Genomic DNA, 20,442 nt, shown 5'->3' with positions numbered 1-20,442 from the left:
TTTCATCCCATAAGCATATTCAGGGTAATGAATTATTAATTTCACTATAGCGCTTATTGGCTGCTATGAATTATGTCAGAATGTTACTTGTCCTGTACAATTATTTAAGACCAAAGGGTAAATTAAACAATACACGCCACTAGGTATATAACTGGCTATAAAAAGGAAGAAAACTCTAGAATGGGCCCTCCTTAGGCAGTGAAAGGGTGCTTGCACTAGCCTGGGAAGCCATTGTAGTTATTACTAGGAAGGACGCTATTATCCAACGCTCACAAAATCACATAGCTAGAAAATGACCTTGAAAAATACGTATTTATGACAACAGCTTGGGATAGCCCAACCCAAACAGCAGATGTTCGCATCTCTATACACAGAGTAAGAAATGGTGATCACAGGATAAAAGAATAAAGCAAGAGCAATAGGCTGGAAAATACAGACGTGATATCACACAGGTAGTAGAGTGATCAGTACCTTCCATGGTAACAGACGTTGGCTGCTCCTTCGAGTCCTTTGGTCCTTTCACCTTCAGATCCTGAAAAAGAAAGCTGAACTCAGAGAAAGCAAAAAACACTCCCTTGAAGTAACTTTAATCTGGTAACATTGCACAATTATATTACAATACATTGCACTGAAACAGAAGCAGCAGCAGATTTAAATTTCTATGACTTCCTTAGTAAGAAGTACAAGTTCTATAAATCCTCCAAATAATGCAATATTCATATACTGTATATACTATATATTAAAGGTTTGAAGAGCCATAAGTTCAGGATGTGTTAGCATTGTCTCAGGATGGAAGGATGCAATGGAGTACAGTAGAGGTCGACCGATATGGGTTTTTCTCTGGCCGATGCTGATATTTAGAAATTGCGGCGGCCGATATATGATGTCGATTTTTTGGGGCCGATATGTTAAGCAGATTTTTTTTTTCCCTTCATCTCATAAAATCTAACAGTTAGACCCCTTTCACAATGGGGCGTTTTTCAAGCGCTTTTGGGCTAAAAATAGCGCCTGTAAAGTGCCTGCAAAACGGCTCCCCTGCAGTCTCAGTGTGATATCCCGAGTGCTTTCACACTGAGGTGATGCAATGGCAGGATGTTTAAAAAGTCCTGCAAGCAGCATCTTTGGAGCAGTGTATACCGCTCCTCCACCACTCCTGGCCATTGAAATGAATGCGCACCGCTGCAGAAGCGCCTGCAAAGCGCTTTTAACCCCTTCCTCGGGCACTAGCTGGGTTATAAGCGCCCCGCTAGCAGCCGAATAGCGCCGCTAAAATAACGGTAAAGCACCGCTAAAACTAGCAGCGTTTTACCGTCAACGCCTGCCCGCTCCAGTGTAAAAGCAACCTTAAGTAATAAGTGATACAGAAAATTTCTTACATTTAAACATTTATTAAACAAAACAAACCTCCAATCAGTTCACTTGTATGTATAATTTAGATAAAAAAATATATATATAGATCTTAAATATTAAATACACAAAAACAGGGAATCAAAACTTTTGGACGAAAAAAAATGGTCTAACTTTACTGCTTAATTTTTTTTTTTTAATTCATTAGTGTATTTAAAAAAAAAAAAATTGCGCTTGAAAGGCCGCTGTGCAAATACTGTGTCACATAAAATATTGCAGCAACCGCTATTTTATTCCCTATAAAAATATATATATAATTTTTGGGGGTTCTATGTGATTTTCTAGCAGAAAATACAGGATTTTTACTTGAAAGCAACAAATGGTCAGAAAAGATTTAGTCTTTAAATGGTTAAACTGAGAACTCCTACACACCCAGTTCAGTTCATTGAAAGTAGAAACATTGTATCTCTTCTTAGTTCTTATCTCAGACTTGGTAGGCTGCCCAGAGAGGAGAGAAGTCGCTCCACCAAAGACTTCAGGCAACTTGCATTGACTTCTATTACAGAAGTCATTTGCAAGTCGCGCTGAAGTTATAATCGGCCTTTTTTATCAGCACAATCGGCCGATTAATTAAAAAAAAACAAATATCGGCAGATATATTCGTCGACCTCTAGTCCACAGATGCTTTTCCTCCATGAACAGAACAGTATACATAGCACTCATTTTCACTGTGTGTCAACATATCAGCTGAACGCAGAAATACTTGAGGAATATCAAAGAATGACTTGAACAGTTGCCAACTTTTTTTTATTTAGTATAGCGTAGAGAAGTCTTTATTTTGCTGTCCGTGTCCCATTGGGGTGATCTCCTTTACCTACAGAAATTTGAAGAGTGATGTCTTCAAAGGGGGAATCCCCTCTAAGACAGTTGCTACTAGAACAAATGTTTCAATTGCCTCTCTTCAAAATGGTGTTGCCACCAGTGGTCACCAGAACAAGCAAAGAGTGGATTTTCCTGGACAGCAATAAATGTATGACACATTCTAACACCTCACTATTCTAGCCAAAACTAAAACTAAAAAGTTATGGCTTTAGACAAACTCTGAGGTGAATTTGTGAAAACAGAAATATCATTTTTTTAATGTGGAAAAACACCTGCCTGGTTTACAGAGTTTGCAAACCTTAAACAAGGCAACACATTAAGAATTAAAAAGTAGAATTGTGCATGTAGTCACTCCTCCTTGAAGCCGAGTATGTCTACTCAAAAGAAAAGAACTGATCAATTCCCATGATATTATTATACAGGATTTACATACCGCCAACAGTTTGCATGATATAGGTTTTCTAATCCTTCTATCCTTTCTGTAGTCTGTGCTTTAGTCAGCATAATATACAGTGCCTTGAAAAAGTATTCATACCCCTTGAAATTTTCCACATTTTGTCATGTTACAACCAAAAACGTAAATGCAATTTTTTGGGAATTTTAATGCGATAGACCAACACAAAATGGCACATAATTGTGAAGTGGAAGGAAAATGATAAATGGTTTTAAAAATGTTTTACAAATACATTTTTGAAAAGTGTGGCATACATTTGTATTCACTCCCCGTTACTCTGATACCCCTATCTAAAATCAAAATTTTTGGCCTAAAAAGCAAAACGCTATGAGTGGTTGAAAACTAACACTGCACATCACCCTGAACACACCATCCCCACCGTGAAACAGGGTTGTGGTAGAATCATGTTGTGGGGATGCTTTTCTTCAGCAGGGATAGGGAATCTGGTCAGAGTTGATGGGAAAATGGATGGAGCAAAATACAGGGCAATCTCAGAAGAAAACCTGTAATGCCCGTACACACGACCGGAAATGCCGCTAGCAAAACTCCGATGAGAGCTTTTGGTCGGAAAATGAGACCGTGTGTATGCTCCATCAGACTTTTGCTGGCGGAATTCCAGCCAGCAAAAGATTGAGAGCAGGTTCTCTTTTTTTCGGTTGGAAAAAGTTCCTATCCGAAAATGCGTTCTTCTGTATGCAATTCCGACGCGCAAAAAAACACGCATACTCGAAAACAATTCGACGCATGCTCGGAAGCATTCAACTTCACTTTTTCGGCTCGTTGTAGTGTTGTATGTCACCGTATTCTTGGCGGTCGACAGAGAACTTTTGTGTGACCGTGTGTATGCAAGGTAAGCTTGAGCGGAATTCCATCGGAAAAACCATCCAAGATTTTTCCAACGGAAATTCCGATCGTGTGTATGGGGCCATTAGAGTCTACAGCTTGTTGAGACTGGGGTGCAGGTTCACCCTCCAGCAGGACAATGACCCTAAAACATACAGCCAGAGCTACAATAGAATGGTCTAGATCAAAGCATATTCATGTGTTAGAATGGCCCAGTCAAAGTCCAGACCTAAATCCAATTTAGAATCTGTGGCAAGACTTGAAAACTGCTGTTCACAGATGTTCTCCATCCAATCTGACAGAGCTTGAGCTATTTTGCAAAGAAGAATGGGCAAAAATGTCACTCAAGATGTGCAAAGGTGGTAGAGACATCCCCAAAAAGACTTGCAGCTGTAATTGCAGCGAAAGGTGGTTCTACAAAGTATTGACTCGGGGGGGCTGAATACAAATGCACGCCACACTTTTTACATATTTATTTGTAAATAATTTTGAAAACCATTTATCATTTTCCTTCCACTTCACAATTATGTGCCACTTTGTGTTGGTCTATCACATACAACCCCAATAAAATTTATGGTTGTAACATGACAAAATGTGGAAAATTATAAGGGGTGTGAATACCTTTTTAAGGCACTGTAATAGAGGGGGTGGTCAAAGACACAAAGTATGAGAAGGGTGACTACTCATTTTATTCAAATACAGAGAAATTTAAGAGGTTGTAAACCTCCAGAAAAAAAAAAAGCTGCAAGACAAAGGCATAATGAGCTAGTATGCATCTCATACTAGCTCATTATGAAATACTTACCTTAGAACAATGCTCTGCAGCGCCACCCGCACTCCGCTCCAACAGCTGGCATCTTTCACCGAGTGCCATCAGTCACAGCGCAGGTACCGAAGAAACGGCACGAGCGGGCCAATTCTTCATTACGCATGCACCAATGACGTCGGCAGCAGCGCACATAGTGAATATCTCCTAAAATGTGCAAGCTTAGGAGATATTTACAGTACCTACAGGTAAGCTTTATAATAGGCTTACCTGTAGGTACAAGTGGTGTAACAGAGTTTACAACCACTTTAAGAGTGAAAACTCGATATATCTAGATTTCATAAGCTTCTCCAATATGCTGCCATTAAAATGATTGTAAAGGATTTTTTTTTTTTATATAAATAACAAACATGTCATACTTACTTGCTCTGTGTAATTGTTTTGCAGAGAGCAGCCCTCATCCTCCTCTTCCAGGGTCCCCTGCCAGCACTCCTGACTTCTACTGCCTTCAAGTACCCCCTTTAGCACGCTGCATGCTAGAGATGTGGGCACTCGTGTGGGCTTGATCCCGAGCCACACTGTGTGCGTCCATTGACACTTACAGTGCGGCTTTGCCCCTACACCTGCTCCTTCGTCACTGGATTTCATTGACACAAGCAGAAGCCAACGGCTCCCGCTGCTCTCAGTCCTGTGAGGAGGGAGAGAGGGAGCAGCAACATTGCTCTTGGGCACAGCGCTGGACTGAGATCAGTCTCGGATAAATATTTGGGGGGAAGGGGGCAAGCTGCACCTAAAATGTTTTTTTACCCTAATACAGAGAATGCATTGAGGTAAAAAAAGAAAACTTTAGCCTTTACAACCACTTTAAGTGCCACAAACAATTTTGGCAGTGATCCACTGGGAGCATAATGAAATATATTGTAAGGTCTAACGAGCAGGGCCCTCTGATTCCTCCTGTATTGAATTGTATTGTCTGAACTCATGTTGTAAAGTGCTGCGCAAACTGTTGGCACTATAAAAAATCCTGTGTAATAATATTATTTATGTCCAAAACTGCGAACATTGGTAAGAACTATACCCTGACTTAAAAGGTGTGGGGTGAACTTAAAAATCCATGCTAAGTGATGGAATGGCAATGCATGCTTTATAAATTACAGTATATAGGCTCATTTTGAAGGTGAAAAGGACCAACTGTCTAGAAAGCGAGGGCAACTGCTACACAGGCTGTGCTTTTTCCTTTCACTATGCAGACATAAAATGGTAGAAAGTTGGAAAGTGATCATAACACAGAGGGCCCCTTCACACAGTTGTGTGAACACTCCTGATGTCTCCTTTGTTTAAAAGCCCATATAGACTGGGAACATTGAGTATCTGATCTGCATGTTACCTCGATCGGATTCTAGAATCTCAAAGCTGGAAGTGCTCAGAACTGAATAATTTTGGATTCATTCAGTACAGCAGAGATTTGTGAATAAGAGATTACCACCCTGACTCTAACTGCTCACAAAGGGGCCAGGTGGGCACTGAAAACAGGGGGAGCACCCTACAAAAAAGGTCCAGAGAAAACACTGCATTGTCCCTTTTGGAATGAGTAAGTCAGCATATTTCCAATGTTCTGATTCTAGGATAAAGCGAAGTGAAAACAATCAATCCACTGCTACAATAATTGTAGAAATCTTTCTATATTTCTTAAAACTGAGAAATAAATGTCCTGTCTGATAGGTGATTGCTGAGGCATCAGAAGCTTTGGTACTTGAAAGGGAACTAACTCTCAAGTGCGTTCACCAAATAGTTCAAAGAAAAGAAACAGCAAGCTGTGGAGTAGGATGGCAAGACAGAAGCCTTTTCTCACTAAGAAAATCATCCAAGCCCGGCTACATGTTGCAAAACACGACATCAAGTCTGCCAAAAGCATGTGGGAAATTTCATTACTATCTGATGAGACCAAGATTGAACTTTTTGGCAATGATTCCAAAAAGTACGTCTGCTGCAAAACAAGCACTGCACAACACCAAAAAAACACCATACTTACAGTGAAGCATGGGGGTGGCAGCATTATGTTTTGGAGCTATTCTTTTTTCAGCTGGATCTGGGGTTTTAGTCAAGGTGGAGGGACTTATGAACAGTTCCAAACATCAGTCAATTGGGGCACAAAAGCTGAAGAATCAAAAGAATGGATTCACCAGAAGATGATCAAAGTTTTGGAATGGCCCAGCCAGAGCCCAGACCTGAATCCAATCGAAAATCTGTGGGGTGACCTGAAGATGGCTGTGCAAAGGAGATGCCCCCACAATCTGTCAGATTTGGAGCACTCTTGGCAAGGAGGAGTGAGCAAAGATCCCCAGCCAGATGTGCCATGCTGATAGACTCCTACCCCAAAAAAATGAAAAAAACCCAAAAAACAAAAAGACATCAAATTAAAGGGGATTCAACAAAGTATTACTTTAACAGTGTGCATATTTATACAACCACGTTATTACAGAAGTGATTTATTTTGGTCTGATTTTTTTACAAACCTTTAGATTACGACCCAAATTCCAACGTTAACTTGGTAAGCATCTTTCACGTGTTAAAAATATGCGGTTGGCTGACAAAGCTCAGTGAAAGGGTATTTTTTTTTAATTTCTTGCAGTGAAAGGCTCTTCTCATTTGTACCTTTCTTAGTGGACATTTGCCCTTTGCAAAGGAATTTTCCTTAGAGCTTAGTGAATGAGGTGTAGCTCTTCTGACTTCCATCTTCCAATCATGTGCAAGCAAAAAAGCATTTTTTTAAAATTTTCTTTGCATGTGATTGGGTATTTTTTGCAAAGTGAAAATTTACCACATTCACAAAGCTCTGGAAAAAAAATTCCTTTGCACAGTGCACCTTCCCTTGCAAAGTGAACAACCTATTTGCCTTTAGTAAATCAACCCCATAGTGACAATATTCACAAAATGGCTTCTTCCACTGTACCTTGGCGACATAGCAGGTCTACATTTCCTGCTCATCATTCTTTTGACCATAGATATCTAGAGTGATTTGGTGTAATGTGTAATATTGCTGACCATGGCCAAAATATGCTGACATCTTCCAGAGAAATGTCAAAGACATCAAATGAGTGCGCCAAATGCTGTAAACTACACGAGTCGTGGAAACCTGACCTGAGGAAGAATAAATTGTGCAGCACTCTGGGGTGTTCTCACTGAGATATCTGATCCATACGTTAAGTAACCTTCACTTCTCCTTATTGTCCCAACTAATGGACTGTAATTGTTACACCTAATTACAACTCCTCGGCTTCCACAAGAGATGGAATGAAGCCAGGCATAGATGGAGGATGGGGCAAGGTTTGAAAAAAAAAATCTTACGTCATAAAAAACAGAGGCAGGTGTCTGTTTAAAGTAATCAAAGTATAATATGTCTAGATCTATGCAATGAGACCAAATCCAAGTCAGATTCATTGTGAGTGATGTTACTGCTAGAATCAGTAACCAACCTATAGGTCAGAGGCTGTTTACTTATTTTTAAGAAGCTTTTGTGGTTGGGATTTTGCTGTGTGACAGGATCTCTCTAAAATGCATCCATCCTGTTCCATCCAGCCCATTCACATTCCTTTTCTATATGAATAATGTATCTAAAACCCACAACATAGGAAAGCACAGGTCAATTGTGCCTTGTTATTAGAAATAAAAGAATCCACTTCTAGTTTCAAGTAAGTACCATGACAACTGATGCTCCTATACCTGCTGGCATTGCTGATTGATAAAACTAACCACGTACCAAATCCATCTATACTACGCTATGCGTGTAATCACTTATACTTGGCCATTATTCAAGTGCTTTCTCAAGGGCAGTTGATAAGTGTGAAGAAAATTGGACACTATCCCAGTTATGAAATGTGATGTGATGTGGAAATAAAAAAAAGAGTAAAGCTGCCCAAAGACTTCAGGTGGCAATTAGTGCAGGCTCAAGGTGACTGAATGGAGGGCAAACTGTCTGTGGAGTGGTCTAAAGCTGGCTACACATTATACAATTTTCGTGTTAAATTTTCCTTTACATTTACCCTCAACTATGTAGTGTAAGGGCCTGCCTGATTGCGTACAATTTGAAAGCGTTTAGGTTTGGCCTCATATTATAAGGGGGCTTCCATTTTCACCTGGTCTTTCTTCAGATCTGTGGCCTCCAGCTACATGAGTGGCCGGGGGCGTGATGACGTCACTCTTGAGCATGCACGCGGGAGCTGCTGTTTCCAGCACGGGCTCAGGTCCAGGGCACAGTATGCTGGACCTTCAGAGCGCATGCGCTGGTGACATCACCGGCTGCATGCACTTTGAATATCTCCTAAACAGTGCAAGTTTAGGATATATTCACAGTGCCTACAGGCAAGCCTTATTGTAGGTAAAAGATGAAAAAGTGGGTTTACTACCACTTTAACAATGAAAATGTGAGAAGCAGGGACAACCTCATCTATTTGGATATTGTGTAAGACCCCACATTTTTAGATTCCCATATGTAACGATATCACGTATGGGACATGAAAAGCTGTAGCTAGCTGCCATCTTGTGTGGAAGTAGCCATGACAGTTTTGCTAACCATGTAACCTCACAGAGAACTCTGAACTCCGTCTTCCCCACCTTAGGAATTCAAAGCTTTTTAAGTTCAACAGAAAAGGTTATCTCAACAGAGAAAACAGTTCAGGCCTGTCGTAAAACTGTCACCCTCCCCATTCAGAGACCAAACAGGCCTAGGTCGTAAAGTCTTCTGAATACACCTCATAAGAATAAGTATGAAATTTCAGCATGTTTCATAACTTCTGACTTAGTAATAGCACAGACATAATCTGGACATATTTAGCTTCCTCAGATAATAGGGAACGTTTCAAGTCCAGACACCCCTATGTCAGGTCATATGGGAAACCCCTGGGACCACTTATTCCTCCAAAGCAGGCTATACGTTATAGATATGGCATGTTTAGACTTGTTTTGAAGGAAATCTCAAGTTGAATAAGAATATGGATATTTGGAGTCTGTAAACACTACAGATGCAGATATATGAATATGTATTAAAGAAATCACCTGGGACGTGGTCATGAGTGTAGACACCTCCCAGCAACCAACCCCTAAAACCAGCTGATCAGATGATTGGTTACTGGTCGCTGTCAACACCCCCTTTGATCTGACAGAAAAGAGGAGATGCCAAGACAATGGTGAGTTCTCCTTTTACCATCCAAGAAGAAACATCTGCCAAGTCGAGAACCAATTACCTAGCTCATCGATCAAACTCTGATCAACCCTTGGACATTAATTGCAAGTATTCTTTCTTCCCAATTCTACCTTATTGCTTTGTGGCTGTATATTGTCTTTATCTTTTTGAAACATCTTTTTTTCTGTAAATATTTTATTTGCATCAACTTTGACCTTTTCATAATAAACCCTTATGTTGAAAAGTGTTAACCTTGTCTCTAAAGCTCTTAATGCAAGCTATAAACGAACCTGCCTCTTGAAGGGCGCTACTGTTGTAGAGTAAGACTCTGAGCAGACCTGTCTGTGGTGACAGTGTGTGTGGCAGACGCTTATTCTAAAATTATAATTGGTATTGCTAAATTACGAGTCTCCCCCGGCTCGGTCTTTTAAACGGGGGTGGTGGCAGTTAAAGGGTTAATTGTGTAATTAGCCCAGTGACAATCACTCTCAGGCTGCTCGCACCTAGATTGTGGTCCTGCAAGCTGGAAAATCTTTGTGCTGGGCGCAGCTGAGAGTGGCATTGTTACGTAAGTGACAGCGTGGTGTGAGGTTGGCCGGTCCTTTGTCGCGAGCTAGCGAGGAGGGCAGGGATCTGACACCCGCGTTCGTCACATATTGGCTGGCAGCGTAGCGGGATAGTTTCGCATTAAGAGCATTCAGTGCATTGTTAGGAATTAGCTCTGCACTGAAGGATTGTAACCTTTGTGGAAACAGTCCTTAGAGACAAGCTGGTGCATATTTTTTTTTTTTTTATTTTTATTTTTTCAAGAGAGACATACAGCAACAGCTCCTTCCTACACCTTCTTCCTATTTCTTCTTTCTGTTCTATCTCTTCTGCTTGCAAAATGTCTGGGTTATCAGCATATAAAAAGATGAGCAAGAATGAACTGACTGTTGAGTGCGCAGAAAGAGGAATTGATGTCGGTGGGAAAAATCGTGAAGGCTTGATACATGCCTTACAGGAGTTTGATATCCGTGCAGACCAGAACCTGGGGGAAACTGGACCAGAAATGGTTTCCGCTACTCCAGAGCCCAGTGGTTCAGAGGCGGCCTCACCAGATGGGCAAGCAGAGACTGACACTGGAATACCACGGATTGTTACCTCCAAGCCACCACAAGAGCAGGCCAGCATCAGATTGCCTGAAAACATCATAGACTCTCTTCAAATGCAAGAAACTCTACAAAACCTCAGGGAGACGGATCCTGTGGTGTACCTGCAGTTTCTGGAACGCCAGGCTGAGAGAGAGGAACGCAGGGCTGAGCGAGAGGAACGCCAGGCTGAGAGGGAGGCTGATCGTCGGCACGAATTGGAGATGGCTAGGCTCCAGCAGCAGCGACAGGCTCAGAACCTCGGATCCCTAGAGCACAGGGATGCCTCTCTGCCAGTGATCCCGGCAGCCAAATTTCCAGTTATGGAAAAGGACAGTGACATTGACGTGTATCTACTGTCGTTTGAAAAAACTTGCCGTCAGTACCATCTGCCCCCAGCACAATGGGCCCGGTACCTGACGCCAGGGCTACGAGGCAAGGCCCTGGATGCTTATGTCGAACTGTCAGAAGAACAGTGCGACGATTATGCGGCCCTAAAAGCTGCAATCATCCAAAAGTTTCAGCTAACCCCGGAAGTGTACCGGAAGCGTTTTAGGTCCTTGCAAAAGGGGCCTGGGGACTCATACATGGATGTGGTAGGTCGCTTACGTACCACATTCCGGCAGTGGACTAAAGGCTTGGAAGCCGATTCTTTTGAATCCCTGGAAGATCTTATGATTGCAGATCAACTTTTGCACATCTGTCCTACAGACGTCAGACAGTTTGTGCTGGAGCGAAAGCCAGCCTCTGCCAAAGCAGCAGCAGAACTGGCAGATACCTATATCCACTCTCGGGTATCTGACCATCGCAAGGCTCCTCTGAATGGCTGGAAAGGAGGGAAATCGCACACGGCAACCCCTCCTCTGCCTACCAAACAACTTCCTCAGCGGCCGGAACCTGCAACTCCTGGAGCCAAGGCCTTCCTAACTGACAAACGCAAATGCTACAACTGTGGGGGAGCCGGACATCTCAGGGCGCAGTGCCCTGAGCAGAAGAAGACGACATCACCTGGCCATCCGGCTAGCAACCCTTCCGCTGTGCTGCTCGTCAGTGGGAAACCTCCCGGAACCAATGCCAACTTGCAGCCAGTCATCGTAGGCCACCGGACTGTAACAGGCTTTCGTGACACCGGAGCCGAAGTCACATTGGTCAGACCAGAGGTTATAGAAGAAACAGACATCATCCCAGAGAAGTTCCTTACCCTCACCGGAGTTGGGGGGACCCGTTCCTGTGTACCCCGTGCCTATGTTTTTATTGATTGGGGTGCCGGGAGTGGGATGAGAGAGGTGGGTGTCTCGGAGGAGATCCCCACTGCGGTGTTGTTGGGTTCTGATTTAGGTACCCTTGTTTCATACTATGCCCCTGCTAAAAGCACCCCAGATGCTCCCACAGATCTCTCTGGACCTCCCAAGGTACTGTTTACCGATGTTGGGGTAATATCTGGGCAACCTGTAGATGGACAGTGGGAGGGGGAGGGTGGAGTGGAAGTGCAAGGTCCTCCTTCTTCAGAGACAGGAGAGGAGGCCCCCTTGCCAGTGAAGGTAACTGATGTATGTTCCAATGATGCTGAACTGATAAAGGTTAAATGTGATGATAATGATGATGAGGATAATGATGATGAGGATAATGATGATGATGATAATGATGATGATAATGCATTGCCAGTACTGGTGGTCACTCGCAGTGCTGCAAAGGCAGCCGAGGTGCAGGCCCTGGTCGCAGAACAGCAGGAGGAGGTCTCTGGGCCCTCTCCCTGTTCTGACCCAGTGGACTCCACCTCTGTTGAGTCTCAGCAGCTGTCCATGTTTGCCACAGGACTGCTGTCTGGGACCTGTTGTTCCGCCTTTGAAACAGCACTGCAGACAGACCAAACACTAGCACAGCTCAGGAGTCTAGCTGATCGCCCCCCTGCAGAGAATGACAAACAAAAGGTCTATTGGGACAAAGGTAAACTGTACAGAGAAAATATGCCTGCAGAGGGGAATGAGGTTGACCTAGGTAGCAGGCAGCTGGTTGTACCCAGTCAATTTAGGGGACAGCTGCTAAAAGTGGCTCATGAGATTCCCCTCGCAGGGCACTTGGGGATCACTAAGACCCGAGGGCGGTTGATACATAACTTTTATTGGCCTACAATGCTCGCTGACATAGCTGACTACTGTCGGTCCTGTGTTACCTGCCAGCGAGTTGGCAAGGCAGGGGATGTACACAGGGCTCTGTGATTGACGAACCTTTTAAGAGGGTGGCAGTGGATATCATTGGGCCTTTGGCCATCCCTAGCAGTTCAGGCAAACGTTTTATCCTTACAGTTGTCGACTATGCCACGCGTTATCCAGAGGCGGTGGCTCTCTCCTGCGTCCGGGCAGACAAGGTCGCTGATGCTCTGCTGGGAATCTTCACAAGAGTGGGATTCCCGGCTGAGCTCATTAGCGATCAAGGCCCTCAGTTTGTGTCCGACTTGATGCAAGCTCTCTGTCGAAAAATACAGATGACGCATATCATGGCCAGTCCTTATCACCCACAAACGAACGGTTTGTGCGAGCGTTTCAATGGAACTTTGAAACAAATGTTGTGCACCTTTGTGCACTCCCAGGGTAAGGACTGGGAACGATATCTGCCTCATCTGCTGTTTGCTTACAGAGAGGTGCCTCAGGAGTCCACAGGCTTTTCACCATTTGAACTTTTGTACGGACGGAGGGTAAGAGGACCCCTGGACCTAATCCGTGAGAACTGGGAGGGCAAGATTGCCGACTCAAAGGTCTCGGTTGTGGATTATGTCCTAAAATTCAGAGATAAAATGGAGACGCTGGTGGAAATGGTGCGGGAGAACATGACCCAGGCCCAGACCAGGCAGAAAGAGTGGTATGACCGTAATGCTAGGGAGCGGACCTATGACATTGGTCAGAAGGTGTATGTTCTGCTTCCCCTGCGGCAGAACAAGCTCCAAGCAGCATGGGAAGGCCCGTACACCATCACCCAGCGTCTGAATGATGTCACCTACTTGGTCAGGTTGGGAGAAGGGCGTAGACGGCAGAAGGCCATTCATGTTAACATGATCAAAGCCCATCATGAGCGCACGGCCTATGTCATGCCGGTCTGCAGCAGGCCAGAGCCAGAGGAGGCTGATCCACTTCTGGACCTGCTAGCAGACACCAGGGAGGTAGACTCAGAACTCCTGATAAACTCCAATCTTACCCCCACCCAGGTACCTGGACTGAAGCGAGTGCTGGCAGTACATGGTAGCAGGTTTACGGGAAAACCTGGGAGGACACACCTCGCTGTCCACCAGGTGGACACCGGGGCACATCCCCCCATTAAACAGTCGGCCTATCGCGTCTCCCTGGAGGTGCTGGCCGACATGAAAAGGGAGGTGGAGGAAATGCTGCAGCTGGGGGTGATTCAGAAGTCCCACAGTGCCTGGGCGTCCCCAGTAGTCTTGGTTCCCAAAAAGGACCAGACGACCAGGTTCTGTGTGGACTACCGGAAACTGAATGCCATCACTACTGCAGATGCCTACCCTATGCCCCGGATTGATGAGTTGTTAGATAGGCTGGCGGCCGCCCGTTATATAACAATCATGGATCTGAGCAGGGGGTACTGGCAAATTCCTCTGGCCCCTGAGGCTCGGGAAAAGTCGGCCTTCATCACCCCATTCGGATTGTTCGAGTTTACCGTCATGCCGTTTGGGATGAAGAATGCCCCAGCTACCTTCCAGAGAGTCATGAATGACTTACTGGAGGGGCTGGAAATCTTTGCCGTAGCCTACCTGGATGACATCGCTGTGTTCAGCCCTACCTGGGAAGAACACCTGGTGCACCTGTCACAGGTCCTAGACCAACTGACAGCCGCCAATCTGACTGTCAAACCCAGTAAGTGTCAGATTGGCATGACTGATGTGCAGTACTTGGGACACCAGGTAGGAGGAGGTACCCTGAAACCCGAGACAGGGAAGGTTGAGGCCATCCTGGCCTGGCCTACCCCTCAAACCAAAAAGCAGGTTATGTCTTTCTTGGGGACCGCTGGCTACTATAGGAAATTTGTATGTAACTATAGTGGCCTGGCCAAACCTCTGACTGACCTAACCAAAAAGAAACTGCCCAAGGTGGTGTCTTGGACACCAGAATGTGAGCAGGCATTTCAGGCCTTGAAGGGGGCGCTGGCCAGCGCACCTGTGCTGCAGGCTCCAGACTTCACCCGCCGTTTCCTTGTGCAGACGGATGCCTCTGCCTTTGGATTGGGTGCAGTCCTGAGCCAGGTGGACGAGGCCGGAGAGGAGCATCCCATCCTCTACCTGAGCAGGAAGCTGCTTCCCAGGGAAGTAGCATATGCCACGATCGAAAAGGAGTGTCTTGCGATCGTGTGGGCTCTCCAGAAGTTACAAACGTACCTTTATGGACGGCACTTCACTGTGATCACGGATCACAATCCCTTGAGCTGGCTAAATCGTGTTGCTGGGGAGAATGGCAAACTACTTCGGTGGAGCCTAATTCTTCAGCAATACGATTTCACCATCCAGCATAAGAAAGGCAGCGCCCATGGCAATGCTGATGGGCTGTCACGACAAGCCGAGCCCGCAGGAGTCGGTTGCGTCAGGAGGGAAATTGTAGTTCCCTCCCATGCAACCACCTAAGGGGGGAGGTGTAACGATATCACGTATGGGACATGAAAAGCTGTAGCTAGCTGTCATCTTGTGTGGAAGTAGCCATGACAGTTTTGCTAACCATGTAACCTCACAGAGAACTCTGAACTCCGTCTTCCCCACCTTAGGAATTCAAAGCTTTTTAAGTTCAACAGAAAAGGTTATCTCAACAGAGAAAACAGTTCAGGCCTGTCGTAAAACTGTCACCCTCCCCATTCAGAGACCAAACAGGCCTAGGTCGTAAAGTCTTCTGAATACACCTCATAAGAATAAGTATGAAATTTCAGCATGTTTCATAACTTCTGACTTAGTAATAGCACAGACATAATCTGGACATATTTAGCTTCCTCAGATAATAGGGAACGTTTCAAGTCCAGACACCCCTATGTCAGGTCATATGGGAAACCCCTGGGACCACTTATTCCTCCAAAGCAGGCTATACGTTATAGATATGGCATGTTTAGACTTGTTTTGAAGGAAATCTCAAGTTGAATAAGAATATGGATATTTGGAGTCTGTAAACACTACAGATGCAGATATATGAATATGTATTAAAGAAATCACCTGGGACGTGGTCATGAGTGTAGACACCTCCCAGCAACCAACCCCTAAAACCAGCTGATCAGATGATTGGTTACTGGTCGCTGTCAACACCCCCTTTGATCTGACAGAAAAGAGGAGATGCCAAGACAATGGTGAGTTCTCCTTTTACCATCCAAGAAGAAACATCTGCCAAGTCGAGAACCAATTACCTAGCTCATCGATCGAACTCTGATCAACCCTTGGACATTAATTGCAAGTATTCTTTCTTCCCAATTCTACCTTATTGCTTTGTGGCTGTATATTGTCTTTATCTTTTTGAAACATCTTTTTTTCTGTAAATATTTTATTTGCATCAACTTTGACCTTTTCATAATAAACCCTTATGTTGAAAAGTGTTAACCTTGTCTCTAAAGCTCTTAATGCAAGCTATAAACGAACCTGCCTCTTGAAGGGCGCTACTGTTGTAGAGTAAGACTCTGAGCAGACCTGTCTGTGGTGACAGTGTGTGTGGCAGACGCTTATTCTAAAATTATAATTGGTATTGCTAAATTACGAGTCTCCCCCGGCTCGGTCTTTTAAACGGGGGTGGTGGCAGTTAAAGGGTTAATTGTGTAATTAGCCCAGTGACAATCACTCTCAGGCTGCTCGCACCTAGATTGTGGTCCTGCAAGCTGGAAAATCTTTGTGCTGGGCGCAGCTGAGAGTGGCATTGTTACGTAAGTGACAGCGTGGTGTGAGGTTGGCCGGTCCTTTGTCGCGAGCTAGCGAGGAGGGCAGGGATCTGACACCCGCGTTCGTCACACCATACAAAGCTAATCAACTGTACAATAAAATTGTCAGTTTTAGATATAATCAGTTCAATAAGAAGTGACCTTATTGGCGATGCACAAATGAGATGTTGGGAGGACCCAGAAGATTGGCATTCCTGAAAGTTATGGTTTCCCAGCAGACTTCGGGTGATCACCTCTAAAGACATATTCACACCACAGTGTGCACTGTGGCGTACTGCAGTATCATTCACAATGAATGGCACCACAGTGCACCAACACATGTAAGACAAGTAACAAGTGCTGGGTGTTGCAGTGGGTACATATACTCTTCTTTAACAGGTATGCCATTGTTTGAGTAGCCTTTTTCCTGTTAACAGTTCAGTGTAAATAAAAGAGCAAATAATGAAAAGCAATGCATTGTGGATCAATTTTTCGAAGGGTGGTAGAGAGTGTCACTCTTGTAGAGCCTTTTGAGATAACACAGGAAACAGATTTAGCAAAACACTTTCATGGTATATTTAAAGAGCCAAATGGAGCAAATAAAAGATATTTATTTTTAGGATTTACATTCACTTTAATATGAAATACTGAGGGGAAAAAAATCCAAAATTATTCAGCATTGATCGAGTTTCATGACAATGTATGCATTTTAATGAAGTGTACAAAAACCTTCTTTCCAGCTGATGCAACTTTTACCTTATCTGCTAAACACAATGTTATGCAGTCAGTATAGGTGGAATTTACATTAATGAAGCAAGGTAATGTGACGCTGTCAACCAGCACCGCATGGTATGCTGTAATAACTGTGTTCAAATGATTTCACTACACAAATAATGGTCAGTGGAAGTGCAATTACAGCCAGCTGACTCCATGCACATCAACAGGTAGCAATCTTCCCCTGCCTGATTTCCACCTAGCTTACACCAAGCAGTCGCTGATATGAAAACTACGATAATACCAAAAATTAACACTAAGCCCAGGTTCACACTGCGGGTTAAAATTTGTGCGAGTTTGGCTGAACAATGGCACGGCACAATTTCAAACTGGCAATGCAGTCCGACTTTCGGAGCGATTTGAACATTTTGTTTATGCACAGATGTCTATTCAAATTGCCCCCGAAGTCGCCAAAAGTAGTGCAGGAACTACTTTGGGAACCAGTGTGGTGCTGCAAAGTAGACATCGCACCGATTTGTATTGACATGTCAATTCGCATGCCAAATTGGCCTGATGTGAACGTGGGCTAAAGTAATATCCTTGCTTACTTTACATATAAATATAGATTTATAAGATTTTTGTTTTAATCCTAGAAATATGAAACTGTTTTTGGAATATAAATACAAAAAAACATCATGAAGACTTAGCTAGCTTCTGACAAAGACGGCTTCTATTTCTTACAAAGAGCGATCCCAGTTGCGATTCCTCCATAGGTCTTCAAAGGGGGGTGTCATTGACACAATGTGGACAACAGAAGTACTTCTGCAGTTTACAGTAAGTATGGAGAACCAGAGACAGTACAAGCAACCATACCCAGTGCTTTCAGTACCGCTAATGGTAATTGTTGGGGATAATTTAACTATTCATGACACGTCTAAAGCCATTTTATACCTGCCAGTGTTCAATCCCCATCGGAATAAAAAAAATTAAAAATAATGGAATCTAGGAGGTAGCAGTAACAGCTCCAGAATGTCTGGAAGTTGGCTCTGAACCATGGATGTACCGTAGATTTCTTTTCAGAGGGACAGTAGAGCCTGCTGCTGAATAAATGAGCCCTTAAGGCTCGGTTCACACTGCAGCAATGCAAAAACCCTGCAAATCCACTGCGGATTCCCGCATCGCATGTCTCCCGGCGGCAGTTCACACTGCCCTATGCAAGCTGCTGGGAGCGTCAATTGAAAGTTAATGCCACCCCCAAATCAGTTTGCATATCGCAGTGTGAACAGCACATTCGGATAGGAATCAAATCAAATCCGATTCTGCTGCAGACAAAAAAAAAAAGGGTCCTGTGCAAGTTTGGTCCGAATGCAATGCAAATTCAGCCATACTATTTGTATGGCTGAAAATCGCATTGCACAGAGATCGCATGTGATTTGCATTGCAGTGTGGTGCGAATCACATCCGATGTCAGACATCGCACCAGTGGGAACCAGCCCTAAAGGGTAATTCCAGTCAAAAATAAAGATTTTCCTTATAATAGTATGTTAAATATCTTTAGCTTTGATATTATTCATTTTCTGGCTAGCTGATTATCTAGCTTAGAAAGTCTTATCAAAGCCAGACAATCACCTTCTTCCTGTTCTTCACCAACAATGCGATCTCCCTTTATCTGAATTTGCTAAGCTGTCTTTCAGGTCCTGAAAAGGTTGTTGGTCAGTCGTTCTTAGAAAGACATGCCCCGCCCCATCCTTCACAGAACAGGATCTTCTCCTGTCTTCAGGGGCAGGCATTGGAAGTATGTTCTACTCACTCTTCATGGTTCCAGCAGCACATAACACACACAGTTTGTTAGAAACTGTAAAATAAATTACAATGCAACATGCAGATTTTCTACAGTGTACAACCACGTGGTTGTTTCTGCATGGCACTGTGATGGGCACTGTGTGCATGGTGTGTCACACGACCAGCAGCTGTGCACTAATGACATGCTCAGCTGCTGTGAATGGCGGAGGATATTGGATACTACAAAATAAAGGTAGAAAAACTGGGATTTTTTCATTTTGAGGCATAAGGCTGAATTTAGCTCACATTAATGATTGCAGGGTGAGAATTTAAGGATTAGGCTTTACTTCAACTTTAAGTAAAATGGGCCAGGCATTTGTGTCTGAATTGCTTCTTTTCCCCCCAACATACAAGTCAATGTGAATGCTAAAGAATCTTAAAGCAACTCAGAAGGAAGCAAGTATATAGATCGGGGACTACCTCTGCCCTTTCCCCATCTCTAAGACCCCTTTCACACTGGGGCGCTTTGGAGGCGCTACAGTGCTAAAAATAGCGCCTGCAAAGCGCCCTGAAAGAGCCGCTGCTGTGTCTCCAATGTGAAAGCCCTGAGGGCTTTCACACTGGAGCGGTGCGCTGTCAGGATGCTAAAAAAAGTCCTGCTAGCAGCATCTTTGGAGTGGTGAAGGAGCAGTGTATACAGAACAGATATCGAGAACAGAAATATGAACAGTCTCAGAGCGGTACACTGAAAAATCGACCTTTTGTTTGGAACTTGAAAAAAAGGCAGTGCATTTCCTATTATGTGAGTTTGCCTAGGTACGCCTGTGCTTGCAGTCTCATAGCTCATACCGCCTAACTTTCTTAGATGGGAATGAGGGACACCTATTAGCAAGAGTATGTAAGCATAGGACACGCCCCCTTAAAGGAGAATTATTTAAAAAAAAATGGATGGGATAAACCCACAAATGCTTTTTTTTACCACTATTCCTTTATTTTGACTTTTGGAATTTACAAATGCAGCAATTTAGAAACTGGATGAAAGGTTAAGCACTGTAAAAGACTTTTTGAAAGATAAGTAGTGCATTTTATATACAACTATATAGATCAGACCAAAATGAGGGACAAATGAGGAGAAAAGAGGGACAGAGGAACTTTGTTCCAAATCAAGGACAGTCCCTTGAAATCAGGGACAGTTGGGAGCTATGTCATAGCTGTATATCTGCAGTGGGAGATCCAAGGCACTGTTGCCTCTGCCTGCTAGTCTCAGGAGATCAGAAGTGGTTTTTGGTGATGTCACTACTGTACTGCTCCTTGTTCTTCTAGGTGGAAGCTCTAACAGGAGAAAATCTCTGCCAAGATAGCCAACTCCACACTGAGACACAGGGCAGAGCAAGCCATGGTAAGTGTAAGTCGGTAATGGGGAAAGTTGCATGGAGACCAATCCTTTGCCCTC

General features: G+C 43.9%; 1 protein-coding gene across 4 annotated transcripts in view; it reads right to left on the bottom strand.

Annotated features, from left to right (window-relative positions):
• The window catches only part of ABR (ABR activator of RhoGEF and GTPase), a 637,383-nt gene that overhangs the window by 198,077 nt on the left and 418,864 nt on the right, over positions 1 to 20,442 (bottom strand). For all 4 annotated transcript variants that reach the window (XM_073616867.1, XM_073616868.1, XM_073616869.1 and 1 more), the window contains one exon: positions 472 to 532. In XM_073616867.1, coding sequence (XP_073472968.1) covers positions 472 to 532 — 61 coding nt within the window. The remainder of the gene's footprint in view (positions 1 to 471; positions 533 to 20,442) is intronic.

Source organism: Aquarana catesbeiana, linkage group LG02 (genome assembly GCF_042186555.1).
Source record: "Aquarana catesbeiana isolate 2022-GZ linkage group LG02, ASM4218655v1, whole genome shotgun sequence".
Lineage (NCBI taxonomy): Eukaryota > Metazoa > Chordata > Amphibia > Anura > Ranidae > Aquarana > Aquarana catesbeiana.
The sequence above is the reverse complement of the archived record's forward strand: the minus strand, read 5'-3'. Positions and strand labels throughout refer to the sequence as shown.